The sequence below is a fragment of the Cervus canadensis genome, chromosome 10 (assembly GCF_019320065.1).
Source record: "Cervus canadensis isolate Bull #8, Minnesota chromosome 10, ASM1932006v1, whole genome shotgun sequence".
NCBI lineage: Eukaryota > Metazoa > Chordata > Mammalia > Artiodactyla > Cervidae > Cervus > Cervus canadensis.
The window spans coordinates 44,884,768-44,908,790 of record NC_057395.1 but is presented as its reverse complement, the minus strand read 5'-3'; the positions used below and the strand labels follow the sequence as shown (position 1 = coordinate 44,908,790).

At 41.5% G+C, this 24,023-nt stretch overlaps 2 protein-coding genes across 4 annotated transcripts in view; both read right to left on the bottom strand.

Moving 5' to 3' along the window:
* Nucleotides 1-24,023, bottom strand: part of LOC122448512 (prostaglandin F synthase 1-like) — a 54,492-nt gene that overhangs the window by 13,170 nt on the left and 17,299 nt on the right. The gene's annotated exons all lie outside the window — the stretch shown is intronic.
* LOC122448511 (dihydrodiol dehydrogenase 3-like) lies at nucleotides 6,509-22,818 on the bottom strand. Of its 3 annotated transcripts, none has more exons than XM_043479857.1 (10): nucleotides 22,585-22,795; nucleotides 21,085-21,182; nucleotides 18,993-19,160; nucleotides 18,591-18,707; nucleotides 17,284-17,361; nucleotides 16,751-16,873; nucleotides 14,800-14,909; nucleotides 13,759-13,924; nucleotides 8,788-8,870; nucleotides 6,509-6,714 (listed from the first exon to the last, which is right to left on the bottom strand). In XM_043479857.1, exons 2-10 carry the CDS (start codon nucleotides 21,166-21,168, stop codon nucleotides 6,672-6,674), a joined length of 972 nt encoding a protein of 323 aa, XP_043335792.1. In that variant the 5' UTR covers nucleotides 21,169-21,182; nucleotides 22,585-22,795; the 3' UTR covers nucleotides 6,509-6,671. The 3 variants fall into 3 exon arrangements, 2 of the variants coding, with proteins under 2 accessions (XP_043335792.1, XP_043335791.1); XM_043479856.1 differs by having other exon boundaries at nucleotides 21,085-21,212; nucleotides 22,585-22,789; XR_006271642.1 differs by lacking the exon at nucleotides 13,759-13,924 and having other exon boundaries at nucleotides 21,085-21,212; nucleotides 22,585-22,818.

Here is a 24,023-nt window from a genome sequence, read left to right as displayed (position 1 = left end):
AAATTCTGAAAAGGATACCAAAACCAGACATGTTGGCAAAATGTTTCTTGGCATTAATCATTAACAATTTTGGATATCACGTGCAGGTTCAAACAGACTCTTGAGTGTTTATACCTTGTACTGAGTTGCATAACGTTTTAGAGTACTCTTATTATGTAATCATTACATATTTTACATATTTTATTATCATGCTAAACATGCTAACAAGAAAAACCTATAAACAACTGAAATTACAACAAATTTGGGAAGAGTAAGGGAAATCATGATGCACTGGTACAAGCAGATATTGTGAAGGGAAATTCAATTTAACACATAGAGTGATGTCAGCAAAATAGTGAGCTTGGAGGAATGAAGTCTCCTTTGAAAAGGGAAATATGGAGAGAAAGCAACTGAAAAATGTTGTAGGAGTTCTGGGAAATAGTAAAAAAAAAAAAAAAAAAAAAATCTATAGCAACAAAGTGTACACACAATGAGGGAAGATTCAAAAGACTGGAAGGACATTTCCGTATGTTTTTATTCAGACTCACCTCTCCCCTAACTTGAGTGGAGCCATCTTGATCTGTAAAGTGTGGCGGCTCAGCACCCTGCTGCCTCCCTCAAAGCAGACTCATCACAGAAATCCTTGTGTGCAATATTCTCCCCTACTTGGAGCTTGCCTGGAAACTGGTGTCCATTTCACTTAACTCTGAGTTTGAACTGAAGAGCAGCTGGAGTGGCTCATTACACCTGCAGGGGGGACTAGATAAATATGGGGCCAGGACCAGGGAGTAAGGGTGGAAACACACACAAGACCATGTAAAACCCTGATAGAACAGGGGTGTGGATTTGGGGGATAGTAAGGCATTCAATCAAATCCCTTATGACTATACAGTGGAAGTGAGAAATAAATTTAAGAGACTTGATTTGATAGACAGAGAGCCTGATGAACTATGAATTGAGGTTCATGACATTGTACAGGAGACAGGGATCAAGACTATCCCCATGGAAAAGAAATGCAAAAAGGCAAAATGGTTGTCTGAGAAGGCCTTACAAATAGCTGTGAAAAGAAGAGAAGCAAAAAGCAAAGGAGAAAAGGAAAGATATTCCCATTTGAATGCAGAGTTCAACTCCTACAGCTCAATTCCAGAAAAATAAATGACCCAATCAAAAAATGGGCCAAAGAACTAAACAGACATTTCTCCAAAGAAGACATACAGATGGCTAACAAACACATGAAAAGATGCTCAACATCACTCATTATCAGAGACATGCAAATCAAAACCGCAATGAGGTACCATTACACGCCAGTCAGGATGGCTGCTATCCAAAAGTCTGCAAGCAATAAATGCTGGAGAGGGTGTGGAGAAAAGGGAACCCTCTTACACTGTTGGTGGGAATGCAAACTAGTACAGCCGCTATGGAGAACAGTGTGGAGATTTCTTAAAAAAACTGGAAATAGAACTGCCATATGACCCAGCAATCCCACTTCTGGGCATACACAATGAGGAAACCAGATCTGAAAGAGACACGTACACCCCAATGTTCATCACAGCACTGTTTATAATAGCCAGGACATGGAAGCAGTCTAGATGCCCATCAGCAGATGAATGGATAAGGAAGCTGTGGTACATATACACAATGGAATATTACTCAGCCATTAAAAAGAATTCATTTGAATCAGTTCTAATGAGATGGATGAAACCGGAGCCCATTATACAGAGGGAAGTAAGCCAGAAAGATAAAGACCAATACAGTATACTAACGCATATATATGGAAATTAGAAAGATGGCAATGATAACCCTATATGCAAAACAGAAAAAGAGACACAGATGGATTTTGGACTTTGTGGGAGAAGGCAAGGGTGGGATGTTCTGAGAGAACAGCATCAAAACATGTATATCATCAAGGGTGAAACAGACCACCAGCCCAGGTGGGATGCATGAGATGGGTGCTCAGGGCTGGTGCACTGGGAAGCCCCAGAGGGATGGGGTAGGGAGGGAGGCAGGAGGGGGGATCGGGATGGGGAACACATGTAAGTTCATGGCTGATTCATGTCAATGTATGGCAAAAACCACTACAGTATTGTAAAGTAATTAGCCTCCAACCAATAAAAATAAATGGAAAAAAACAAACAAACAAAGAACATCCGGGAGAGACAAGAAAGCCTTCCTCAGTGATCAATGCAAAGAAATAGAGGAAAACAACAGAATGGGAAAGACTAGAGACTCTTCAAGAAAATTAGAAATACCAAGGGAACATTTTGTGCAAAGATGGGTTCGATAAAGGACAGAAATACTATGGACCTACAGAAGCAGAAGATATTAAGAAGAGGTGTCAAGAATACACAGAAGAACTTTACAAAAAAGATCTTCATGACCTAGATAATCACAATGGTGTGATCACTCACCTAGAGCCAGACATCCTGGAATGTGAAGTCAAGTGGGCTTTAGAAAGCATCACTACAAACAAAGCTAGTGGATGTGATGGAATTCCAGTTAAGCTATTTCACATCCTGAAAGATGATGCTGTGAAAGTGCTGCACGAAGTATGCCAGCAAATTTGGAAAATTCAGCAGTGGCCACAGGACTAGAAAAAGTCAGTTTTCATTCCAATCCCAAAGAAAGGCAATCCCAAAGAATGCTCAAACTACCACACAATTGCACTTTTCTCACAAGCTAGTAAAGTAATGCTCAAAATTCTCCAAGCCAGGTTTCAGCAACGTGAACCATGAACTTCCAGATGTTCAAGCTGGTTTTAGAAAAGGCAGAGGAAGCAGAGATCAAATAGCCAACATCAGCTGGATCATCGAAAAAGCAAGAGAGTTCCAGAAAAACATCTATTTCTGCTTTATTGACTATGCGAAAGCCTTCAACTGTGTGAATCACAATAAACTGTGGAAAATTCTGAAAGAGACGGGAATACCAGACCACCTGACCTGCCTCTTGAGAAACCTGTATGCATGTCAGGAAGTAACAGTTAGAACTGGACATGGAACAACAGACTGGTTCCAAATAGGAAAAGGAGTATACAGTCAAGGCTGTATATTGTCACCCTGCTTATTTAACTTATATGCAGATTACATCATGAGAAATGCTGGGCTGGATAAACACAAGCTGGAATTAAGATTGCCAGGAGAAATATCAATGACCTCAGCTATGCAGATGACACCACCCTTATGGCAGAGAGTGAAGAGAAACTAAAAAGCCTCTTGATGAAAGTGAAAGAGAAGAGTGGAAAAAGTTGGCTTAAAGCTTAACATTCAGAAAACTAAAATCATGGCATCTGGCCCCATCACTTCATGGCAAATAGGTGGGGAAACAGTGTCCGACTTTATTTGGGGGAGCTCCAAAATCACTGCAGATGGTGATTGCAGCCATGAAATTAAAAGACGCTTACTCCTTCGAAGGAAAGTTATGACCAACCTAGACAGAGTATTAGAAAGCAGCAAAGGTCCGTCTGGTCAAGGCTATGGTTTTTCCAGTGGTCATGTATGGATGTGAGAGTTGGACTGTGAGGAAAGCTGAGTGCTGAAAAATTGATGCTTTTGAACTATGCTGTTGGAGAAGACTCTTGAGAGTCCCTTGGACTGCAAGTTGATCCAACCAGTCCATCCTAAAGGAGATCAGTCCTGGGTGTTCATTGGAAGGACTGATGCTGAAGCTGAAACTCCAATACTTTGGCCACCTGATGCGAAGAGCTGACTCATTGGAATTATTGGTCTATTACCCCGATGCTGGGAGGGATTGGGAGCAGGAGGAGAAGGGGACGACAGAGGATGAGATGGCTGGATGGCATCACCGACTCGATGGGCATGAGTGTGAGTAAACTCTGGGAGTTGGTGATGGACAGGGAGGCCTGGCGTGCTGCAATTCATGGGGTCGCAAAGAGTCGGACAAGACTAAGCGACTGAACTGACCTGAACTGAACTGAAAGCATTCAAAAACAATCATATATTTCCTAGAATCAGAAAGCCACTCATGGGCCAGGTAAGTTGTTGACTCCGAAATGAACTGAGTTTCCCTTAGTTTTCTGTTGGGCTGACCCCAGGACCAGGCACATGCCATGTCTGCTAGTAAAGGACAATCAGGATGTGGTTCAAATCTGCCAACAGTGGGTGTACTGTGCTTGTCCAAGTACCCAGTCATGAACGCACAGAAGAAGAGAGAGAAAAGGCATACAATAAAGAAAGGTGAAACAACAAAGCTTAAAAAAGAGAGAGAGAGAGAAAGAGAGAGAGAGGAAAAAAGAGAGAAAACATGAGCCATGAAACTGTTTTTGTTACTGTTTAGTCGCTAAGTCAAGATACCTCTACTGTGACCCAATGGACCCCACAGGTTTCTCTGTGCATGGTAGTCTCCAGGCAAGAATACCAGAGTGGACTGCCATTTCCTTTTCCAGTGGATCTTCCTAGATCAGGGATGCAACCCGTATCTCCTGCACTGTCAGGCAGATTCTTTACCACTGCCCTACCTGAAAAGCCTGATCCATGAAAGGAAGAAAAGAAATTGGCACCTCCTCTTCCTGACCAATCACAGGAACCACACTTAGTGCACAGTGAGTGTCACACACTGTCCTGGGGAGGAGCTCGAGGGGGGCAAGAGTATACTGAGCTCAGCTCCCACAGATGCACCTTAGGGGGTCCCATCTCCTGAAAACACACGACACAAGCAGGAAGGCTCCTCCACACCAAGGCTGTAAAGAACCATCCCCATGGAGCTGGGTGGGAAGGGAAGAGAAGCCGTCAGATCAGGACTGAGCCCACAGGAGTGCCCCAGACGAGGAGGAGGAACAGGGGCTCACAGGTCCTCCCTGGAGAGGCCTGTGCACACCACACACTGGGCACTGCAGCCCTGGGACGACCCCAGGAGGTCACAGCCCCGCAGCTACTGTGATCCCAGGTGGACCCACAGGAGGCCTGGGAACCTGACTCCTCTCCTGAGACATGCACCCACTCCTGCTCCTGGAACAGGCTGGGGAGGCGGCTGGACGTTGTCCAGGACTCAGCCAGATTACTGGGCAGCCCGTGTGCCCCCAGGCCCACAGATGCCCCCTCAATGCCTCTGGATTCAGTTTACTCCCCCCAGGGTGAGGGCCACCCATGCTGGGCAGAGTGGGCAGTGTGGGATACAGAGTCGGCTCAGACCAGCAGGCCGTCTGGACAGGCCAGGGTCGCCATCGACTATCAGAGAGAGGCCCAAGGAGCAGTGTTCTGGAAATATCCTTCTCCATTTCCCTCACAGTAAAGTCCTTTAAAAACCTATGTGACAAGGACCCCCTGCCCCACCGGTTCTCTGACTTGTCTTCAGCTCCTGTCTCCCCACCTCACTAAACTCCACCCACATCAGCCAACTTGCTGGCCCTTAAATATTCCAAGAACGCTCTTCCTTCCTGGCAAAAGCGTTTTCTGTTCCAGAGAAATCCAGGAACCACTCTCTCTATCTTCAAGGCTGTTTTGCAGAAATGAAAATTTGTGTGGGATGAAGGGTAGTTGGTGTCTCTGCCTAATAGATGTACAGAAATGCAAGACGTTATGCAGAACTATCTCAACAGACACATACTCATTTCTAACAGCTAAATTCTCCTGCTACCATTCACAGTCTCATTCTCCACGAGACTAATGACTCAAGAATTTATTTCACTTATTGACATTTCTTGATGAAACAATGTCTTTCTAAAGAATGTTCAACAAAGTTTTGCTGAATGACCAATGAACGAACTCAAAATATGTAAGGATTCATCAAAATGCTAAGCATGGGCAGACGATTAAGAAATTACATAAATGAGTAAAATGTACTGCTTTACAGGAAGCAAAATATAGCAACATTTTTTTTTTATTAGTTGGAGGCTAATTACTTCACAACATTTCAGTGGGTTTTGTCATACATTGATATGAATCAGCCATAGATTTACACGTATTCCCCATCCCCATCCCCCCCTCCCACCTCCCTCTCCACCCGATTCCTCTGGGTCTTCCCAGTGCACCAGGCCCGAGCACTTGTCACATGCATCCCACCTGGGCTGGTGATCTGTTTCACCATAGATAGTATACATGCTGTTCTTTTGAAATATCCCACCCTCACATTCTCCCACAGAGTTCAAAAGTCTGTTTTGTATTTCTGTGTCTCTTTTTCTGTTATGACCCAGCAATCCCACTTCTGGGCATACACACTGAGGAAACCAGATCTGAAAGAGACACGTGCACCCCAATGTTCATCGCAGCACTGTTTATAATAGCCAGGACATGGAAGCAACCTAGATGCCCAACATTTTTTAAAAATCTCTCTTTTAGCTTACCGAGATGCTTATGCTAAGTTTCAAAAGAAGTATACAACCTATTGATTGAAATTTATTTGTCTTTGTAAGTAAACAAATGTGCATATTTGTATAGGAAAATCACAGGGTAAATATTTCAAAAGTAAGTATTTTTTAAATGGGTAAACATAACTGATCTTTATGTTTATCTGGTCCCTTCTATTTTCCAAATTTTCTATAATTTGGAGGTATTATTTTAATGGTCAGAAGCAAGAGTTCTTATTTGAAGTCTTTATTGTTTCATGAACTTTTTATTCTTTAAAAAAGAAAGGCAAGCTTTCAAAAGTTCAGACACTTCATTTAAGTACCCCCACCAAGTACAAAAGTCTTCACCACCCTAGATGCAAGAAATTCTCAAAGAATCTCAGTGAGACTTGAGTCAATATTCTTCAGTGAATGGATACTCAGGGTGACCAACACCACTGAAAGAGAAGGAGGAAGATTCACTTGTTAAATCAGTCATGTTGTCATAGAGCATTATTCTATGATGTGGTCAGGATGGGCTAAAACTCTAAATCTACAAACACATCCCTCCTTCTCCCCTGACAAGCACACACGCAGGTGTCTGCTCCATGTGCACACTGCACCTGCACGTCCAATCCCAACATTCACATGTAACATTCACTTCACAGTGACAGGTAGTTTGACTCAGGTTACAATTTATATGAGACCACAAGACCTGGCAGTAACTGTAGCAATCATTTCAGACACAGGTGAAACTTCTGCCCCTAGATGATGAAAAGGTGCACAGTGAACAAATTAGCTGCCTTTTTTCATACATCCATGGATAAGCAAATGAGCACTCCAAAAATCCAGAGTGCCTGGAACTTGTCATCTATTGGAGAGCTACCACAAGCTCCTGAATAATCATATAGCTCAAAGTGGGATTATTGCTTTCTTAATTTATAATGTATTAAAACACTTGTTACTCAGCAATTAGTATTACTGCTGTTTTCCTTTTTTTCCATGTTTTCATTTTTCTTTCTGAATTTGTCCTTTTCAATTCATTAAAAAGTGCATTCTGAGCTATTCCAAGTGCCAGGAGCTGTGCTGCTGAACTGAGCCCACAAAGATGAGTAAGTCTAGGCATTCACAGCCTAATGAAGAAGAACATAGAATTATACTTAAGCACCCCTAAGTACAGAAAAATAACCTGCCACCTTTTCTCTTTTAACATGGCTTTTCTCAGAAGCATGATACTGCTTTACAAACAATAGGGAGAGTTTTGAGATCCTTTATTAGAAACAAAATCTTCATTTTACCAATAATTTATATTCCTTTCTCTCTAAACTCCCTTCCAACTTCTCCCTGTTTGATCAATCATCTGTCTCTTCAGTATTGACATCTTCCTGCAGTAATTAGGCAGCTGGAATCCCATGTTAGTGACTAAGTCAAAGTACAGGAGGTAGGGACTCCGCAGTGGATGGATCACTGATGAACAAATACAACACAGGTGTGAGTCTTTACTCAAGAAAGCAGAAGACCCAGATGATCTTACCTGGGTGTGTCCTGCTAAGGACACAGCAGTCACTCACTGGAGGGTCAGTTAAGCTCATGATCTACTGGTAATTCAGCTTTGTGAGATAACAAGGATGAGGATGTGGGAGTTACAACAGGGGAAAAAGGCCAATTAAGAGACCAATTTGAAAGAAATGGATGATGTTTTGGAGAAAAATGCAAAATCCACCAGACACTTAGGGGACACGGTGGAAGCAGGCCCCCTGTGACTTCGTAGCACAGATGCACATTGGATTTCATGGGACCATTCTTCATAAAAAATATCAACAATACATTTTGTAATTTTGTTAGGCATAATATGAATGTCTTCTTCCCAGGTTGCTCAGTGGTTAAGGATCCACCTGCCAAGCAGGAGACCTGGGTTCAATCCCTAGGGCCACAAGATCCATTGGAGAAGGCAACAGCAATCCACTCCAGTATTATTGCCTGGGAAATCCCAAGAACAGAGGAGCCTGTTGGGCTATAGAGCATGGGAGGGTAGAGAGTCATACAGGACTTAGAGATTAAACAAAAACAACAAAACATGAATGTAATGCATGATGGATTCATTATTATATATTTATTAAAAATATAATTATTTTTCCCTGATGTAAAAAGAATTAAAGATGAAATAAGTTCACAAGTCCCTGAAAGAATACTGGGCTGCAGACACTGTGCCATCTGTTTCCTGATTCTCTCGGCCCTGAGAGGATGTACACCAGGCATAGGGATCAGGAGCATAAAGCAGTGAATTCACTATGATGTGAACTCGGGATTTTATTGATGTGCTGTTCTGGGTTCCAATCACATTTCTGTTGGTCAAAGATGAACCCCTAGAGGAAAACTCTGGTGTGAGGTCTGCAGGAAGCCCCTGGTCTACTCCTATGCTGGAAATCAGGACTGTCTTCCAAGAATTTAGCTTTAAAAAGTTTAGTTCCCCTACTGAACCATCTGCTACAGAAAGTAACATATGTGTGAAACATCTGCAAGTCACTTACGGTAGAAATTCATAGTATCGTCTATTTCTGTTGAGGCCATCAATTGCTTTCATATCTTCTGGACTCAGTTCAAAGTCAAACACCTGGAAGAAAGGAAAGAACCACATTAACTCCCCCAAGAACTGGCATCCCCCTGGGAACTGGAGGACTTTCCTACCGGATGGAGACAAGAAGAGGGGACAGGAAAGCCTTGTCTGTCCTCAGCTTCCAGGTGAACAAGCCTGGGAGCCTCTGCTGAGTTCTCACCTCTCCTTCCCACACCCTCTCCTTCTCTGTCCATCTCACAAATGTTACAGTGCATCAGTCCCTTATCCTTCTAGGTGGATCACTTGAAAAAACAAACAAATTAAAATCTTCTTTTACCAAGCATGTTTGTTGGACACTCCTGACTCAATACTGAACCTGAGCTAACATTAGACTGATTAACTCTCCCCAACATGCCCTAAGAGTAACAGCATTCAGCTGAAGCAGTGTCAGAAGAAGGCTCCTCCATGAAAGCCTATTCAAGAATCTGATATCAAACTTACTCATTACCTATAATTGAATCAAAAAAAACTTTATGTAAATGCATTTGTGGAGAAAATTATGAAAAGTGTTTAAGACATTAGAGAACACCTAAATAATTAAAAATTCATATCATAATTTTGAAACAGAAAGCTCAATTTTATCAAGAAATTCATTTTCTCCAAAGTGATGTAGTGTTTCAGTGCAACATGAACCAAAGACTTAAACACATATTATTTTGTGGAATTCAGTAAAGTGATACTAAGTTTGAAATAAGAAATACGTAGTCAAAAGCATTCAAGATAGCCTTTAAGAAGAAGAATATACCATGCTGAGAAGCAGCACTTATTTTATACTTTTGTAACAGAGTACAGAAAACTGTATAGTTAAATAGGCCAGAAATGTATTTATGAACATTTGATATATGACAGTGTTGGCAGTGAAAATCTGCGGAAAATGTGAACACTTAGATTTCCATTTAAATAAATAAATATATATATACAGGTAATCATTTTATATCATATTAGAAAATCAGTTCCAGGTGTATTTCAGAGCCGAATTTGAAAGCAAACACAAAAACAATTTTTCAGGGGACCATATAATTGACCCTTCACTTGGCCTGACCCATAACTTACATTGGGCAGTTAAATTTGCCAGAAGAAATGGTGAGTTAATTCTGAGCCTAGACATGAAGAGGATTTTTTTCTACTCCTTAGCTTGGGATCATAATTGGGAAATTAAAGACACTTGCTCCTTGGAAGAAAAGCTATGATAAACCTAGACAGCATATTAAAAATCAGAGACATCAGTTTTCTGACAAAGGTCCACCTAGTCAAAGCTATGGTTTTTCCAGTAGTCATGTATGGATGTGAGAGTTGGACTCTAAAGAAAGCAGAGTGCTGAATAATTGATGTTTTTGAACTGTGGTGTTGGAGAAGACTCTTGAGAGTCTCTTGGACTGCAAGGAGGTAAAACCAGTCAATCATAAAGGAAATCATTCCTGGAAGGAATGGAAGAATCCTTCCATTCTTTGGAAGGACTAATGCTGAAGCTAAACTCCAATACTTTGGCCACCTGATGCAAAGAGCTGACTCATTAGAAAAGACCCTGATGCTGGAAAAGATTGAAGTCAGGAGGAGGGGAGGACAGAGGATGAGATGGTTGGATGGCATCACCGACTTGATGGACATGAATTTGAGTAAACTCTGGGAGTTGGTGATGGACAGGGAAGCCTGGCATCCTGCAATCCATGGGGGTGCAAAGAGTCAGACCTGACTGAGTAACTGAACTGACTGACTTGCTTGGGATCATAGGGCTGTCCTGAGATAGTTGTCACAGTGTAGCCAAATATATATGAATATATATACACAGAGAAGCGTGCAAGCTCCTCTGACAAGAGTCACTTCCACCTGGTAAAGCACTGAACTGCAAATGAACAAAAATGCCAAGCCTACAGGACAACAGCTTAGCTGAGTGCTGGCTAACACTGTGGATTGTCAAACATTGTGGACTGTCAAATCACAGAATCAAGAGATGCAAAAATGATCTCTGCATTAAATCCTAAAACTGGGAACAGCTTCCTGTACAGCTATGCTAAGGGTACAATAATGGTCTCCTATACAGAAATCAAAACACAGACAGCTTAGCAATAATAGGCACAGTCTAGAACAGGAACTCTGCAACAGCAGAAACTCAAGGAGATTAAGTGTGTGAAGTGAAACCTTACAGGATTCATGGAAATACAAAATAAATCCAATATTACTAGAGCTAATCAGTGAATATCATAAAGTTGCAGGACATAAAATTAACACACAGAAATCCCTTGCATTACTATACACTAACAATGAGAAAACAGAAAGAGAAATTAAGGAAACAATTCCATTCACCATTGCAAAGAAAAGAATCAAATACTTAGAAATAAATCTACCTATAGAAGCAAAACCCTATATATAGAAAACTATAAAACACTGATGAAAGAAATCAAAGATGACACAAATAGATGGAGAAATACACCAAGTTCGTGTACTGGAAGAATCAATGTAGTGAAAATGAGTATACTACCCAAAGCAATCTATAGATTCAGTGCAATCCCTATCAAGCTACCAATGGTATTTTTCAGAGAACTAGAACAAATAATTTCACAATTTGTATGGAAACACAAAAAACCTCAAATAGCCAAACAATCTTGAGAAAGAATAATGGAACTGGAGGAATCAACCTGCCTGACTTCAGGCTATACTACAAAGCTACAGTCATTAAGACAGTATGGTACTGGCACAAAGACAGAAATCTAGATCAATGGGACAAAATAGAAAGCCCAGAGATAAATCCATGCACCTATGGACACCTTATCTTTGACAAAGGAGGCAAGAATATACAATGGAGAAAAGACAATCTCTTTAACAAGTGGTGCTGGAGAAACTCGTCAACCACTTGTAAAAGAATCAAACTAGAACACTTTCTAACACCATACAGAAAAGTAAACTCAAAGTGGATTAAAGATCTAAATGTAAGGCCAGAAACCATAAAAATCCTAGAGGAAAACATAGGCAAAACACTCTCTGACATAAATCACAGCAGGATCCTCTATGACCCACCTCCCAGAGTAATGGAAATAAAAGCAAAAATAAACAAATGGACCTAATTAAACATAAAAGTTTTTGAACAATGAAGGAAACTCTAAGCAAGGTGAAAAGACACCCTTCAGAATGGGAAAAGATCATAGCAAATGAAGCAACTGACAAATAATTAATCTCAAAGATATAAGCAGCTCATGCAGCTCAATTCCCAAAAAATAAACAACCAACTAAAAAAAAATGGGGCCAAAGAACTAAACAGACATTTCTCCAAAGGCATACAGATGGCTACCAAACACATGGAAAGATGCTCAACATCACTCATTACCCCCAAGCACATGGTAAGATGCTCAACATCACTCATTATCAGAGAAATGCAAATCAAAACCACCATGACGTACCATCTTACGCTGGTCAGAATGGCTGCTATCAAAATGTCTACAAACAACAAAACAGCTGGAGAGGGTGTGGAGAAAAGGGAACCCTCTCACACTGTTGGTGGGAATGCAAACTAGTATAGCCACTATGGAGAACAGAGTGGAGATTCCTTAGAATAACAGAAATACAACTGCCATATGACCCAGCAATCCCACTGCTGGGCATACACACTGAGGAAATCAGAATTGAGAGACATGTTTTCCCCAGTGTTCATTGCAGCACTGTTTACAAGAGGCAGAACACGGAGGCAACCTAGATGTCCATCGGCGGAAGAATGGACAAGAAAGTTGTGGTACATATACACAATGGAATATTACTCGGCTATTAAAAGGAATGCATTTGAATCATTTCTAATGAGGTGGGTGAAACTGGAGCCTATTATACAGAGTGAAGTAAGTCAGAAAGAAAAACACCAATACAGTATACTAACGCATATATATGGAATTTAGAAAGATGGTAACAATGACTCCATATGTGAGACAGCAAAAGAGAAACAGATGTAAAGAACAGTCTTTTGGGCTCTGTGGGAGAATGTGAGGGTGGGATGACTTGAGAGAATAGCATTGAAACATGTATAGTGTCATATGTGAAACAGATCGCCAGTCCAGGTTCAATGCATGAGACAGGGTGCTCAGGGCTGGTGCACTGGGGTTACCCTGAGGGATGGGATGGGGAGAGAGGTGGGAGGGGAGTTCAGGATGGGAAACGCATGTACACCCATGGCTGATTCATGTCAAGGTATGGCAAAAACCACTATAATATTATAAAGCAATTAACCTCCAATTAAAATAAATAATTTAATTTAAAAAAGGAGGTTAGAGATCACTGCCATAAATGTGTGCCCCCAAATTCACATCTTGATGGTGTTAGAAAAGGAGTTTTTAAGAGGTGATTGGGACATGATTGTGCAGCCCTCATGAATGATATTTTAAAAATATCATATAAGAGCCTTGGGACAGCTCTGTGGCCCTTCCACCAGGTACAAGGAGAAGCCTCTGACCTGGAAGAAGACCCTCCCCTGACCACACGGGCAACCTGACTTCAGACCTCCAGCTTTAGAACTGTGAGGAACAAATTTCACTTTTTTCTCAGTCACTCAGTCTGTAAAACACACAAAACAGTCTAAAAAAAAATCACTTAATGCAATTTCATCAATTGAAAACAAAGACAATAAAATATCACTTGTACAACATGACAGAATAAATTGGAGACATAGCACTGGAGTTAAAAATCTCTGTTTTCTGTCCAGCCATAACTCTCTCCAGCCATGCCAACTCTCCTGTTGTCACATCAGGTGGAGAAAACCACCAGGAATACACACAAGGCTTTCATGAATGGGGAAGAACAAGTAACTCATCTTGACTCAAGGAAAGTCTTAAGAGATGGACATAGAATGACCCTCGTGAAGGATATTCCCTAGGAGCCCTCTGCCCACAGCCCTGCTCATCATCACCTGCATGTTCTCTTTGACCCGCTTCTTGTTGAAACTCTTGGTCAGAACCACAACCCCACGTTGTATTTGGTAGCGAAGGGCAACTAGAGCTGGGGTTTGCTTGTGCTTTTGGGCAATGGCAGAGAGAACTGGGTCCTCCAAGAGAACGGGGTGGTTCAGGTTCACCCTGGAAGGAAATTCAGAAATTCTGAGGAGCTGAGACTCATTTGTCTCAGCTTCCCAAACAGACCAGAAAGATCAACTGTAGACAGGGCTTCTCAAAGTGTGGTCCATGGACCAATAGCGTCAGCACCACTTGGGATCTTGTAAGATTCCATGGCTTAGATGAAGGCAAATTCCATGGCTTAGATGAAGGCAAACTGAATCAGGACCTCAAATGTGTAACCTCCCATTCTGTGTTTACAGGGCTCTGCAGGTGATTCGGATGCATTATTGAGTTGAGACCAGGACTGCCAAACTCATGGATTATTCTTTAAATCTGAGAGGTTGTTTTTCTTCTATTATCAACAGCATGAATAGAGAAACAAAATTTAAAAAAAAAAAAAACAGGGATCTTTTTTAAATTTCACTTTTCTAAGGTACTAATTGAGACATCTCAAAATAAGACACATTATTTCATCATTATTCTACTATAGATGTTTACAAAAATGGTTCATCAAAATTTTTTCTATCATGATTGATCTATGAGTTACATATTATTATCCTAATTTTAGACATAAGATAAGAGGCTTGGAACATCTATTTTTAGAAATGTGTTCCTTGGTTAATAAATAAGTAAATCATGACATAATGTGTCTCTGGTCTCAACTGGGGGACTATATGTAGATTTTAATGCAGACATTTATTACTGATGAATCAACAAGCTCATATATGTGGAAAAACAGGTTGGGTGATGGGATTACAAAAGAGGAGAATTCATTCCATCCCTCCCCGCTCTCCCCGCTGCCTATGAGAGCTATCTGAGTACCATAAAATGTAAACTATTTCATCAAAAATTGAATTTCAGGGAAAATTCCAGTTGTCTTCAATAGGATTCAGTACCATTCTTTTACTCGTTGGGATCCCAGAGCACCAAAGGCAACAAGAACGATATCATGTGACTTGCAGAAGTCCAACAGTTTGCTCTGATTGAGATAAGGGTGACATTCCACCTGTAGAAGGCCCAAAGAGAACAGTGTCAGATTATATGCAAAGGTAATATTAACAGGACAGAGAAATATTAAAAGGTTAAAAAATGCTGAGGGAAAAACTATAACATTAACTGGAAACTTGAAATATTAACAGCAAGACTGAAATAGAGAAAAGTGTGTTTATATACTTAATTTTATGATGGAAATGGATGGGAGAACAAGTCCAAGATTGAGTAATCAAAATATGGGCTCTACATCTGAGTAAAAGTTTCAGAGTAAATATTTCATCTACTGTTAGTATTACCATGAACCTTTAACTTCGCCCTCTAACCTAGACAGTTTTCATCATCCCCAGCACATTCTTTTCTACTGTGCTCCCTGTTGAAGGCCCATAAAGGATGAGACCACCAAGACTAAGGATTTAGCCATCAAGTTCAATTCAGTCACTCAGTCGTGTCCGACTCTTTGCGACCCAATGAATTGCAGCAGGCCGGGCCTCCCTGTCCATCACCAACTCTGGAGTTTACTCAAACTCATGTCCATTGAGTCGGTGATGCCATCCAGCCATCACATCCTCTGTCATCCCCTTCTCTTGCCCCCAATCCCTCCCAGCATCAGGGTCCATTCCAATGAGTCAACTCTTTGCATGAGGTGGCCAAAGTATTGGAGTTTCAGCATCAGTCCTTCCAATGAACACCCAGGACTGATCTCCTTTAGGATGGACTGGTTGGATCTCCTTGCAGTCCAAGGGACTCTCAAGAGTCTTCTCCAACACCACAGTTCAAAAGCACCAATTCTTCGGTGCTCAGCTTTGTTCACAGTCCAACTCTCACATCCATACATGACCACTGAAAAAACCATACCCTTGACTAGACGGACCTTTGTTGGCAAAGTAATGTCTCTGCTTTTTAATATGCTATCTAGGTTGGTCATAACTTTCCTTCCAAGGAGTAAGTGTCTTGTAATTTCATGGCTGCAATCACCATCTGCAGTGATTTTGGAGCCCAAAAAAGTGAAGTCTGATACTGTTTCCACTGTGTCCCCATCTGTTTCCCATGAAGTGATGGGACCAAATGCCACGATCTTAGTTTTCTGAATGTTGAGCTTTAAGCCAACACTTTCACTCTCCTCTTTCACTTTCATCAAGAGGCTTTTTAGTTGATCTTCACTTTCTGCCATAAGGGTGGTGTCATCTGCATATCTGAGGTTATTGATATTTCTCCTGGCAATCTTGATACCAACTTGTGCTTCTTCCAGCCCAGTGTTTCTCATGATGTACCCTGCATATAAGTTAAATAAGCAGGGTGATAATATACAGCCTTGTCGTACTCCTTTTCCTATTTGGAACCAGTCTGTTGTTCCATGTCCAGTTCTAACTGTTGTTTCCTGACCTGAATACAGGTTTCTCAAGAGGTGGGTCAGGTGGTCTGGTTTCCCTTCTCTTTTAGAATTTTCCACAGTTTATTGTGATCAAAACTCCACACAAATTCTTAAGCCAGTCTTACATGATTTGTCTTTTTTATTTACTTCCCATTCCATCTTTTCATGGTTTTCCTTCCTATACATGTTTTGCTACAAGGCACTTTCCAGTCCAATTTCTGTTCATGCTTTCATCTCAGAAAAAATGCCCCTGGGTTCTACCCATAATTTACCTGGAAGCTTTCCCCACCTTTTCCACCCAAATTTATCAGACAAGGGATACCATTCTGGGTTCTAGTCACACCATCCAGACAGAGGGTCTGTGCTCTAGAATCTTCTGTCCACAAAGGTTGGATGAACAGGAGGGGAGGACAGACAGACATCAGGCTCCAGGGCAAGAAGGAGGTTCTGAGAGCAGGAGGGAGAGGAGCCGAGCAGCTCACCTGGTTGCAGACGGGCTTGTACTTGAGCCCCGGCTTGTTCAGGATCTTCTCCAGCTGCTTGTGGTTGAAGTTGGACACCCCGATGGATTTGGCCAGCCCTGCATCCTTGCATTTCTCCAGGGCCTGGGAGGGAGGGGTGGTGAAAAATTACATGGAATGATAGAGCAAGAATAAATGCTGAAAAACATCGGTAATCACCATCATCCATCAAGAATTAGCATTGATTATCAAGAAGAAAACAGTGGAAAAAGTCATGACACAAGAAGAATTACTGTCTCCTTAGAAAAAACCCTAGAGAAGACATATCACATGGAAGGAAAGAGATACCTGTCTGCACTGTCCCATATTCTACTCCTTCGTTCCTCTCTGTGAACATTTCGGCAATGGTTTCCTCCCCACAACCTCAACATCACCACCCTTAGATTCATGAACTGCTGAGTCTGATGGTCCACAGCCCATTCTTACAGGTGGAGGAAATGAAAGAGGTTGCCCCTCTCCTGGCTCCTCCCTGGTTCTCTCCTCCCTGGACTCACCTCCCAAGTAAGACAGAGATCCACTGAGTCAAATATCAGTTTTCCATTTTCATCTTTTGGAAATAATTCCTCCCCTGGCTGGAACAAAAGCAGACATTTTAGAGATGTCACAAAACAATTTCCCAATATTTATCCAGGCTGACAGGCATCAGGAATTAAACATCCATGAGTTAGGTTTACAACTTTCTAGATACTAATATCTGCAAAGTGATTTGTCTATGGAGTTGTAAGCAGTGTCTTTAGGAGAGAGGCTTATTCTTATCTCTTATACTTAATATATGTTGTAATAAATATAATTTTTCTAGGTCCTAAAAGTGACTCACAGTGATTTCTGTGATATTTGTCTGTTACTTGTACTTCTCTATTTTGAAATGTCTCTCTTGAGCTAGAACTGGTAGTAAGTTACATGGGCTTCATTTCCAGCATAAATATTGCAATCACTTTCTTTTCCCCCTGAGGATCAGATGCCCTAGGGCAGGCATATGAACCAGCAAGGCTCAAGTTAGTTGGATATGGAATGTGGAAAATCCAGACAAGCTCTCAAATTCGTGACCATGAGCCTTGAACTGCCCTGAAGCCATATTTGCCACCAATGGAAAATGTTCAGTAAACATAAAGCATACCATGAGTAACGCCATGATAAGGGATAGAAATTCGGAGACGTTTCCAAAAAGTTCTAAAACTCCTAAAATCTATCTGTGACTGGGACTTGCCATCTACATAGTCCACTAAGCGATTTTGCATCAGATGACTTGAGTTGATTTCTATAACTTGAAATCAAGAATTGTAAGTAAACTGTTCTTATTGGCTAAGTGCAATCTACAAACATCATCCTGAAGACAGGCAAGAGTGTAGGCAAGGTCTTCTAAGTCCCTATAAAGGTATGAGGTTTAGATGCACCCAGAGGGAGCACCACCAAATCTGCTCAACTTAAAAGTATGAAAGACAAGATAAACTCATCATGTTCAATGTAAGGCAGTGTCATGCTCACCATGGCTGCACCAAACTCTTGGTTCATGAATACCCAGAGACTCACAGTCATAACGAGGACTGTGTGCAGAACTGGCTTATTTCCCAAGCTTTTCAGGCAGAATAACTCAGATTATTTAACACCTTTCCCTGGGAGTCTTGTAAGGGATTCAAAGAAACTCAGTAAAAAAATGATCACAAATAATTATTTGGGAGATTCTACTCTAGTGTAACCATCCCTACAACCTACTAAGAAAAATCTTCATTCAACCATCCAAGCAAGTTGATGCACATTCTAACACAAGATACAAAATTATGTGATCACACAAAGTTCTAACCTTCAGAGCCACTGGAATATGAATAATATAGAGATCAACATAGTCCAGTTGAAGAGTTTTCAGTGATTTTTCCAAGGCTGGTTGGACCAACTCTGGTCGAAGGGAAGTTAACCAAAGCTGCAAGAGGTTAAAGAATGGAAGTTGTATCAATAACACTTTAGGTAACTTTTTTTCTGTACCACTTGGCTTGTGGGATATTACTTCCTTGACCAAGGATAGATCTTGGCTCATGGCATTAAATCACCAAGTCTTAACCACTGAACCACCAGGGAACTCTAATACTTCAGGAATGTATGTAAGAATAGTTCACTAAACAATCTTTCACCAAACAATGATCCTATTAATTAACTGTCACCTGGGCAAATCACTTGCACACATGTGCACACACTCAACACACAGCACCTTTGAGGTGTAGAATATGTCTTCTCTCTTCACAGTGCCATCTGCAATCTTGCTTCGAATGGCCTGGCCAACTTGCTCTTCATTTTGGTACACATGAGCACAGTCGATATGGCGGAACCCAATCTCTACAGCGAATTTGGTGATTTCCAGAGCTTCCCTCTTAGCAGCCTACATAAGCAACAAGGTAAAAGTTGAATATCTACATGACCAAGAGATTGCTAAGGAGCAAGATTTATCTTCCTAAGAATCAACATTTCTTTGTGCTTTTGGTTCATTCTGTAAGTGTTGTGATGAACTCATGGCAGTTTCTCTGAATGTTCCTGGCCAGTGATTAAATGGGCACCAAGGAACCCTTCAATTCCAGATGGCCAGTGGCTGATCACAGGCCTCAGAGGACCCCAAGACAACCTCCAGGTTCAGTGATCTGCTGGAAAACCCAAAGGACTCGCATAAAGTTATAGTCATGGATAAGATTTATACTGTGAGCTGTTTGAAGCAAAATCAATGAAGGCGTAAAATGCCTGGCAAAAGCATCAAGAACCATGTGAAAACTTCCAAGACTTTTGTCTCCCAGTGAAGCCACACAGAATACACCAAATAAAAAGCATATATGTTGAATAAAGTGATGTTTTCATATAAGTATACATTGCTAATGATTACCACAATCAACCTAGGCAACAGATCCATCACCTCACACACTTAAATTTAAGGTATGTTTGTAAGAAAATTTAAGGTCTAGACTCTATAAAATCTCAAGTTATAGCCCATTGTCTTTAACTATAGTCACCGTGCTACACATCAGGTGTTCAGACTTATTCATCTTAGGACTGATAGTCTGTACCCTTGACCAACATCTTTTCATTTTTCCTAGACTTGTCCCCAGTTTCTGGTCACCATACCCTACTCTTTCTTCTATGAGTTCCACTTTTTTAGATTCCACCTATAAGGAGATCATACAGTCATTGTCTTTCTGTTTATGGCTTATTACACTTAGCTTAATGTTCTCCCAGTTCATCTGTGTGGTTGGAAATGACAGGATTAATTTTGTTTTTAATATTGAATAATATTCCATTTCTTTTTATGTGATTCAGACTCGTTCCTGTTTCAAGGAGGTAGATAGTTGGTGTAGCTTCTCTCTGTTAGGGTTAGTCCTGGATTTTCTTAAATGCTTGGGTATTTGTGTGTATACCAAGGAATGAACCCAATGAGCTTCAGTAACAGTCTTGACTCTTCCCTCCCCTCACCCCAATTTGTACTACAAAGTACTGGCTTCTGTTTCCAAAATATGTCTAATTATTTCCATCAGTTTTATAGATGAAAACTATGAGGCTCAAAGTTTAAGGACCAGTCCATTGTCACAACTACATACTATAAACACAAGATGGATAGCAAATTTTCTGGTTACAGCATAGAGACTTGTCCACTAGCTCCTCTTTTATATCCCAGCGCTGGAAACAATATTTAAATAAAACCACATTATGAAACACAAAGATACATTACAAAACCTGGCCTGTAAGATTGCATCTTATCACCTCAAATGATACTATAGTTCCCATCAGAAGAAGTTTCCAAGCAGAAACAGAAGCACAGGGCAAAACACAGATGGAGTGTTTCTGCCCTGGCACCTATTAGGTACCCCACAGTAGAAAAACAGTTTTCTCCCATTATTTTTCAAACACCTCATCTTCAGGACCTTCCACCTAAAAACTTCTCTGGGTCATATCTTTTTGGAAGGAAGAAAGAGTTCTTGAACTAATAAAATCTACAGAGAAACCCCACCATTGCAATCACCCTTAAAGCAAAGCAGCTGACAGTGTTCTCCAGCCGAGCCTCACCTCTTCTGCCAAGCTGGAAAAGAGACGGAAACTGGAGGGGAACCCAGAGTAATCTGCAGGTGAGCAAAGCCTCAGACCCTGATGCAGAGTGGAGACTGGATGCTCTCTCCCCTTTCACAGGGTGTGGTTCTAGCCTGGTTAGTGGAACCACATGATCCTCCCAGAGTCACACAGGAGCTCAGTGCTTGACAACCCAAGTCTCTTCTGCTGTCACATCCACTACTATTTATATCTCAGCCCACAACCAGTACTGTTACCTCTGGAGGTGCATAGGTTCCAAATCCAAGGACAGGAATGAAGTGGCCATCATTAAGCTTCACCTTCTGGCTTTTGGGATCCATTGTCTGTTGTTCCTCTGAGAAAGCAGATTGATTTTTTCTTCTGCCTTCAGAGGTTATAAATAACAAAAAGATAACACTCCAGCTGCACTGTCCAATGTTTACTGATGCATTGTAGGAGAAGTGTAATTAAACTAATGCCCAAGGAGTCAGAGAGTTACCTTGTTTGATTTTTTTTATCAATATAATCTAAAGTATTATATAAAGTGAGATTGACTGAGCAATTAATGACCATTAGTTAAACTAGAAATTTCCACACACCAATCTTTTTTATTTTCTATTATAGGCCCAATCTCAATCAAACATAAACTGAAACAACTATCTTACAGTACAAACAGCACACATACACAAGTCACAAAATGTAAAAGTGATAACAGCATTTTTGAAAATATTATCCCTTAATAAAGAATCAAAACTTCAAATGAAAGTAAATTTTCCTTTTTATATTTCCCACCAGCAAAATTATTTTGCTTTACAGACCTGACAGTGGTGAAATCTTGAACAGGATACCTAAACCAGACATTTTGGCAAAGCGTTTATTGAAAGTTAATTATTAACAGCTTTAGGATACCATGTGCAGTGTGCAAAGAGACTCTGAGTGTTTCTGTGTTGTACTTAGTTATATAACTTTTAGAGTACACTTACTTTCCGGGTGGCCCTAGTGATAAAGAACCTGCCTGCCAATGCAGGAGATGTAAAGTTTTGATCACTGGGTTCGATCCCTGGGTTGGGAAGATCCTCTGAAGGAGGGCATGGCAACCCACTCCAGTATTCTTGCCTGGAGAATCCCATGAACAGAGGAGCCTGGCGGGCTACAGTCCATGGGGTTGCAAAGAGTCAGATGGGACTAAAACAACTTAGCACACACCCAGAGTACTCTCATGATGTAACTGATACATACTTTACATAATTTACTAACTTGTTCAACATTATTCACAAAAGAAAACCCTATAAACTACATGTGTGTTAGTCTCTCAGTCATGCCTGACTGTTTGCGACCCCATGGGGTGTGTAGCCCACCAGGCTCCTCCATCCATGGGATTTTCCAGGTAAGAATTCTGGAGTGGCTTGCCATTTCCTTCACCAGAGGATCTTCCTGACCCAGGCATTGAACCTGAGTCTCCTGCATAAACTACATAAATTATAACAAACTTGGAAAGAGTAAGGGAAATCGTGATGCACTGATATATGGGGGTGTGGTGAAGTTAAATAAAATTTAACAAATACAGTGATGTCAGCAAAATGGTGAACTAGGAGGACTGAACTCTCCCATGGAAAGGCAAGAAAAGAAAGAGAAAGCAGCTGAAAAACTTCCTAAGATCTCTGGAAAACAGTCAAAGATCTACACCAACAAAGTGAACACACAATTAGGAAAAATCCAGAACAGAATGGTAGGAAATTTCATCGTGTATTACTTACCTATACCCTCCGCCTGCCTGGGACAGTGCAGTCTTGATCAGTCCCCAGTTGTCTCCCTCAATCCAGAGTGATCAAAGAAAACCAATTGTGCAATGTTCCAAGCAGCTTGGGGGCTGCCTGGGGACTGGTGTCTGTTCTACTTAACTCTAAGCTTAACCTGAAGGGCAGCTGGAATGGCTATTGCAGCTGCAGGGGATTGATATATATATATATATATATCACATGGAGCCAAGGACAAAGGAATAAGGGTGGAGACATAGACTAGACCATGTATTGATAAAACCCTGAGTAGAACTGGGGTGTGGATTTGGGAGCCATAGGGCATTCAAAAACAATCATAAATTCACCAGACTCAGAATGCCACCCACGGGCCAGGCAAGATGCTGACTCAGAAATGAAGTGAGTCACCCTTAGCTTTCCTGTTGGGGTGAAACAAGAACAAAGAGAATGACAGGCAAATTAGTGAAAGCCAGTCAGGACAAGGAACAAGATCTACCAAGAGTGAGTATTTGCCTGCTGTTTCAGGTAGCCAATTATGAACACACACATATATACACACACACAGGAACACACACACATCAGGATGGAGCAGGGAGGCCAGACGGCCCCGAGAAGCAGGGTCTGGTGCTCTGACGGTGTGCCAGGGCTGCACCACATGCACGCCTGCCAGCACCAGGGGCTGCTCCAGCACGCCTCCCTCCAGCTCTGCCACCCTCTGGAGCAAAGGTGCCAGAGTGAGGGAGGGGAGTGCACACTTACAAGGGGTGGAACCAGTTTGGACCCAACCCTCAGAGTTCTCCATCAGCATCCTGGGACCTGCCTGGCCCAGTAGGGTGGGGACAGCCACTGCACACAGGAGAAGCCTTTGCTCACACTGGGCTCTGGCTCTAGTCTGCCCCTCCCCCTCCCACCGAGGTGACAGTTGCCAGCATGCCCTGGGAAAGGCTGACCTCTGACCAGCTCAACTTCAGTTCTGCTCCAAAGCCTCTGGGCACACAGACTGCACAGAGACGTGTACACACAAGGACAGCCCTGCAAACCAGGATGGGTAACTATTTCACCTAATTTCACAGACACAGAGGATGTTAAGCAAAATGAGAGGACAGAGAAATCTGTTTCAAATGAAACAATGAAAAAAAAAAAAAAAACCTGAAAAAAATCTGCTAATAAGATTAATAATTTACCAGAATTCAGAACAGTAATAAGAATGTTATTCTAACTAGGAAATAGAACATACTAACATTCACATGATGGGTGTTCCAGAAGGAGAAGAGAGAGGGAAAAGGGCAGAAAATGTATCTGATGAAAATATGGCTAAAATTTTCTGAACCCGGGACTTCCGTGGTGGTACAGTGGTAAGGATTCTGTGCTTCCATAGCAGGGGGCACAAGTTCTGAAACTGGTCAGGGAACTACTTAGCAAAGGTGATTAAAACCATG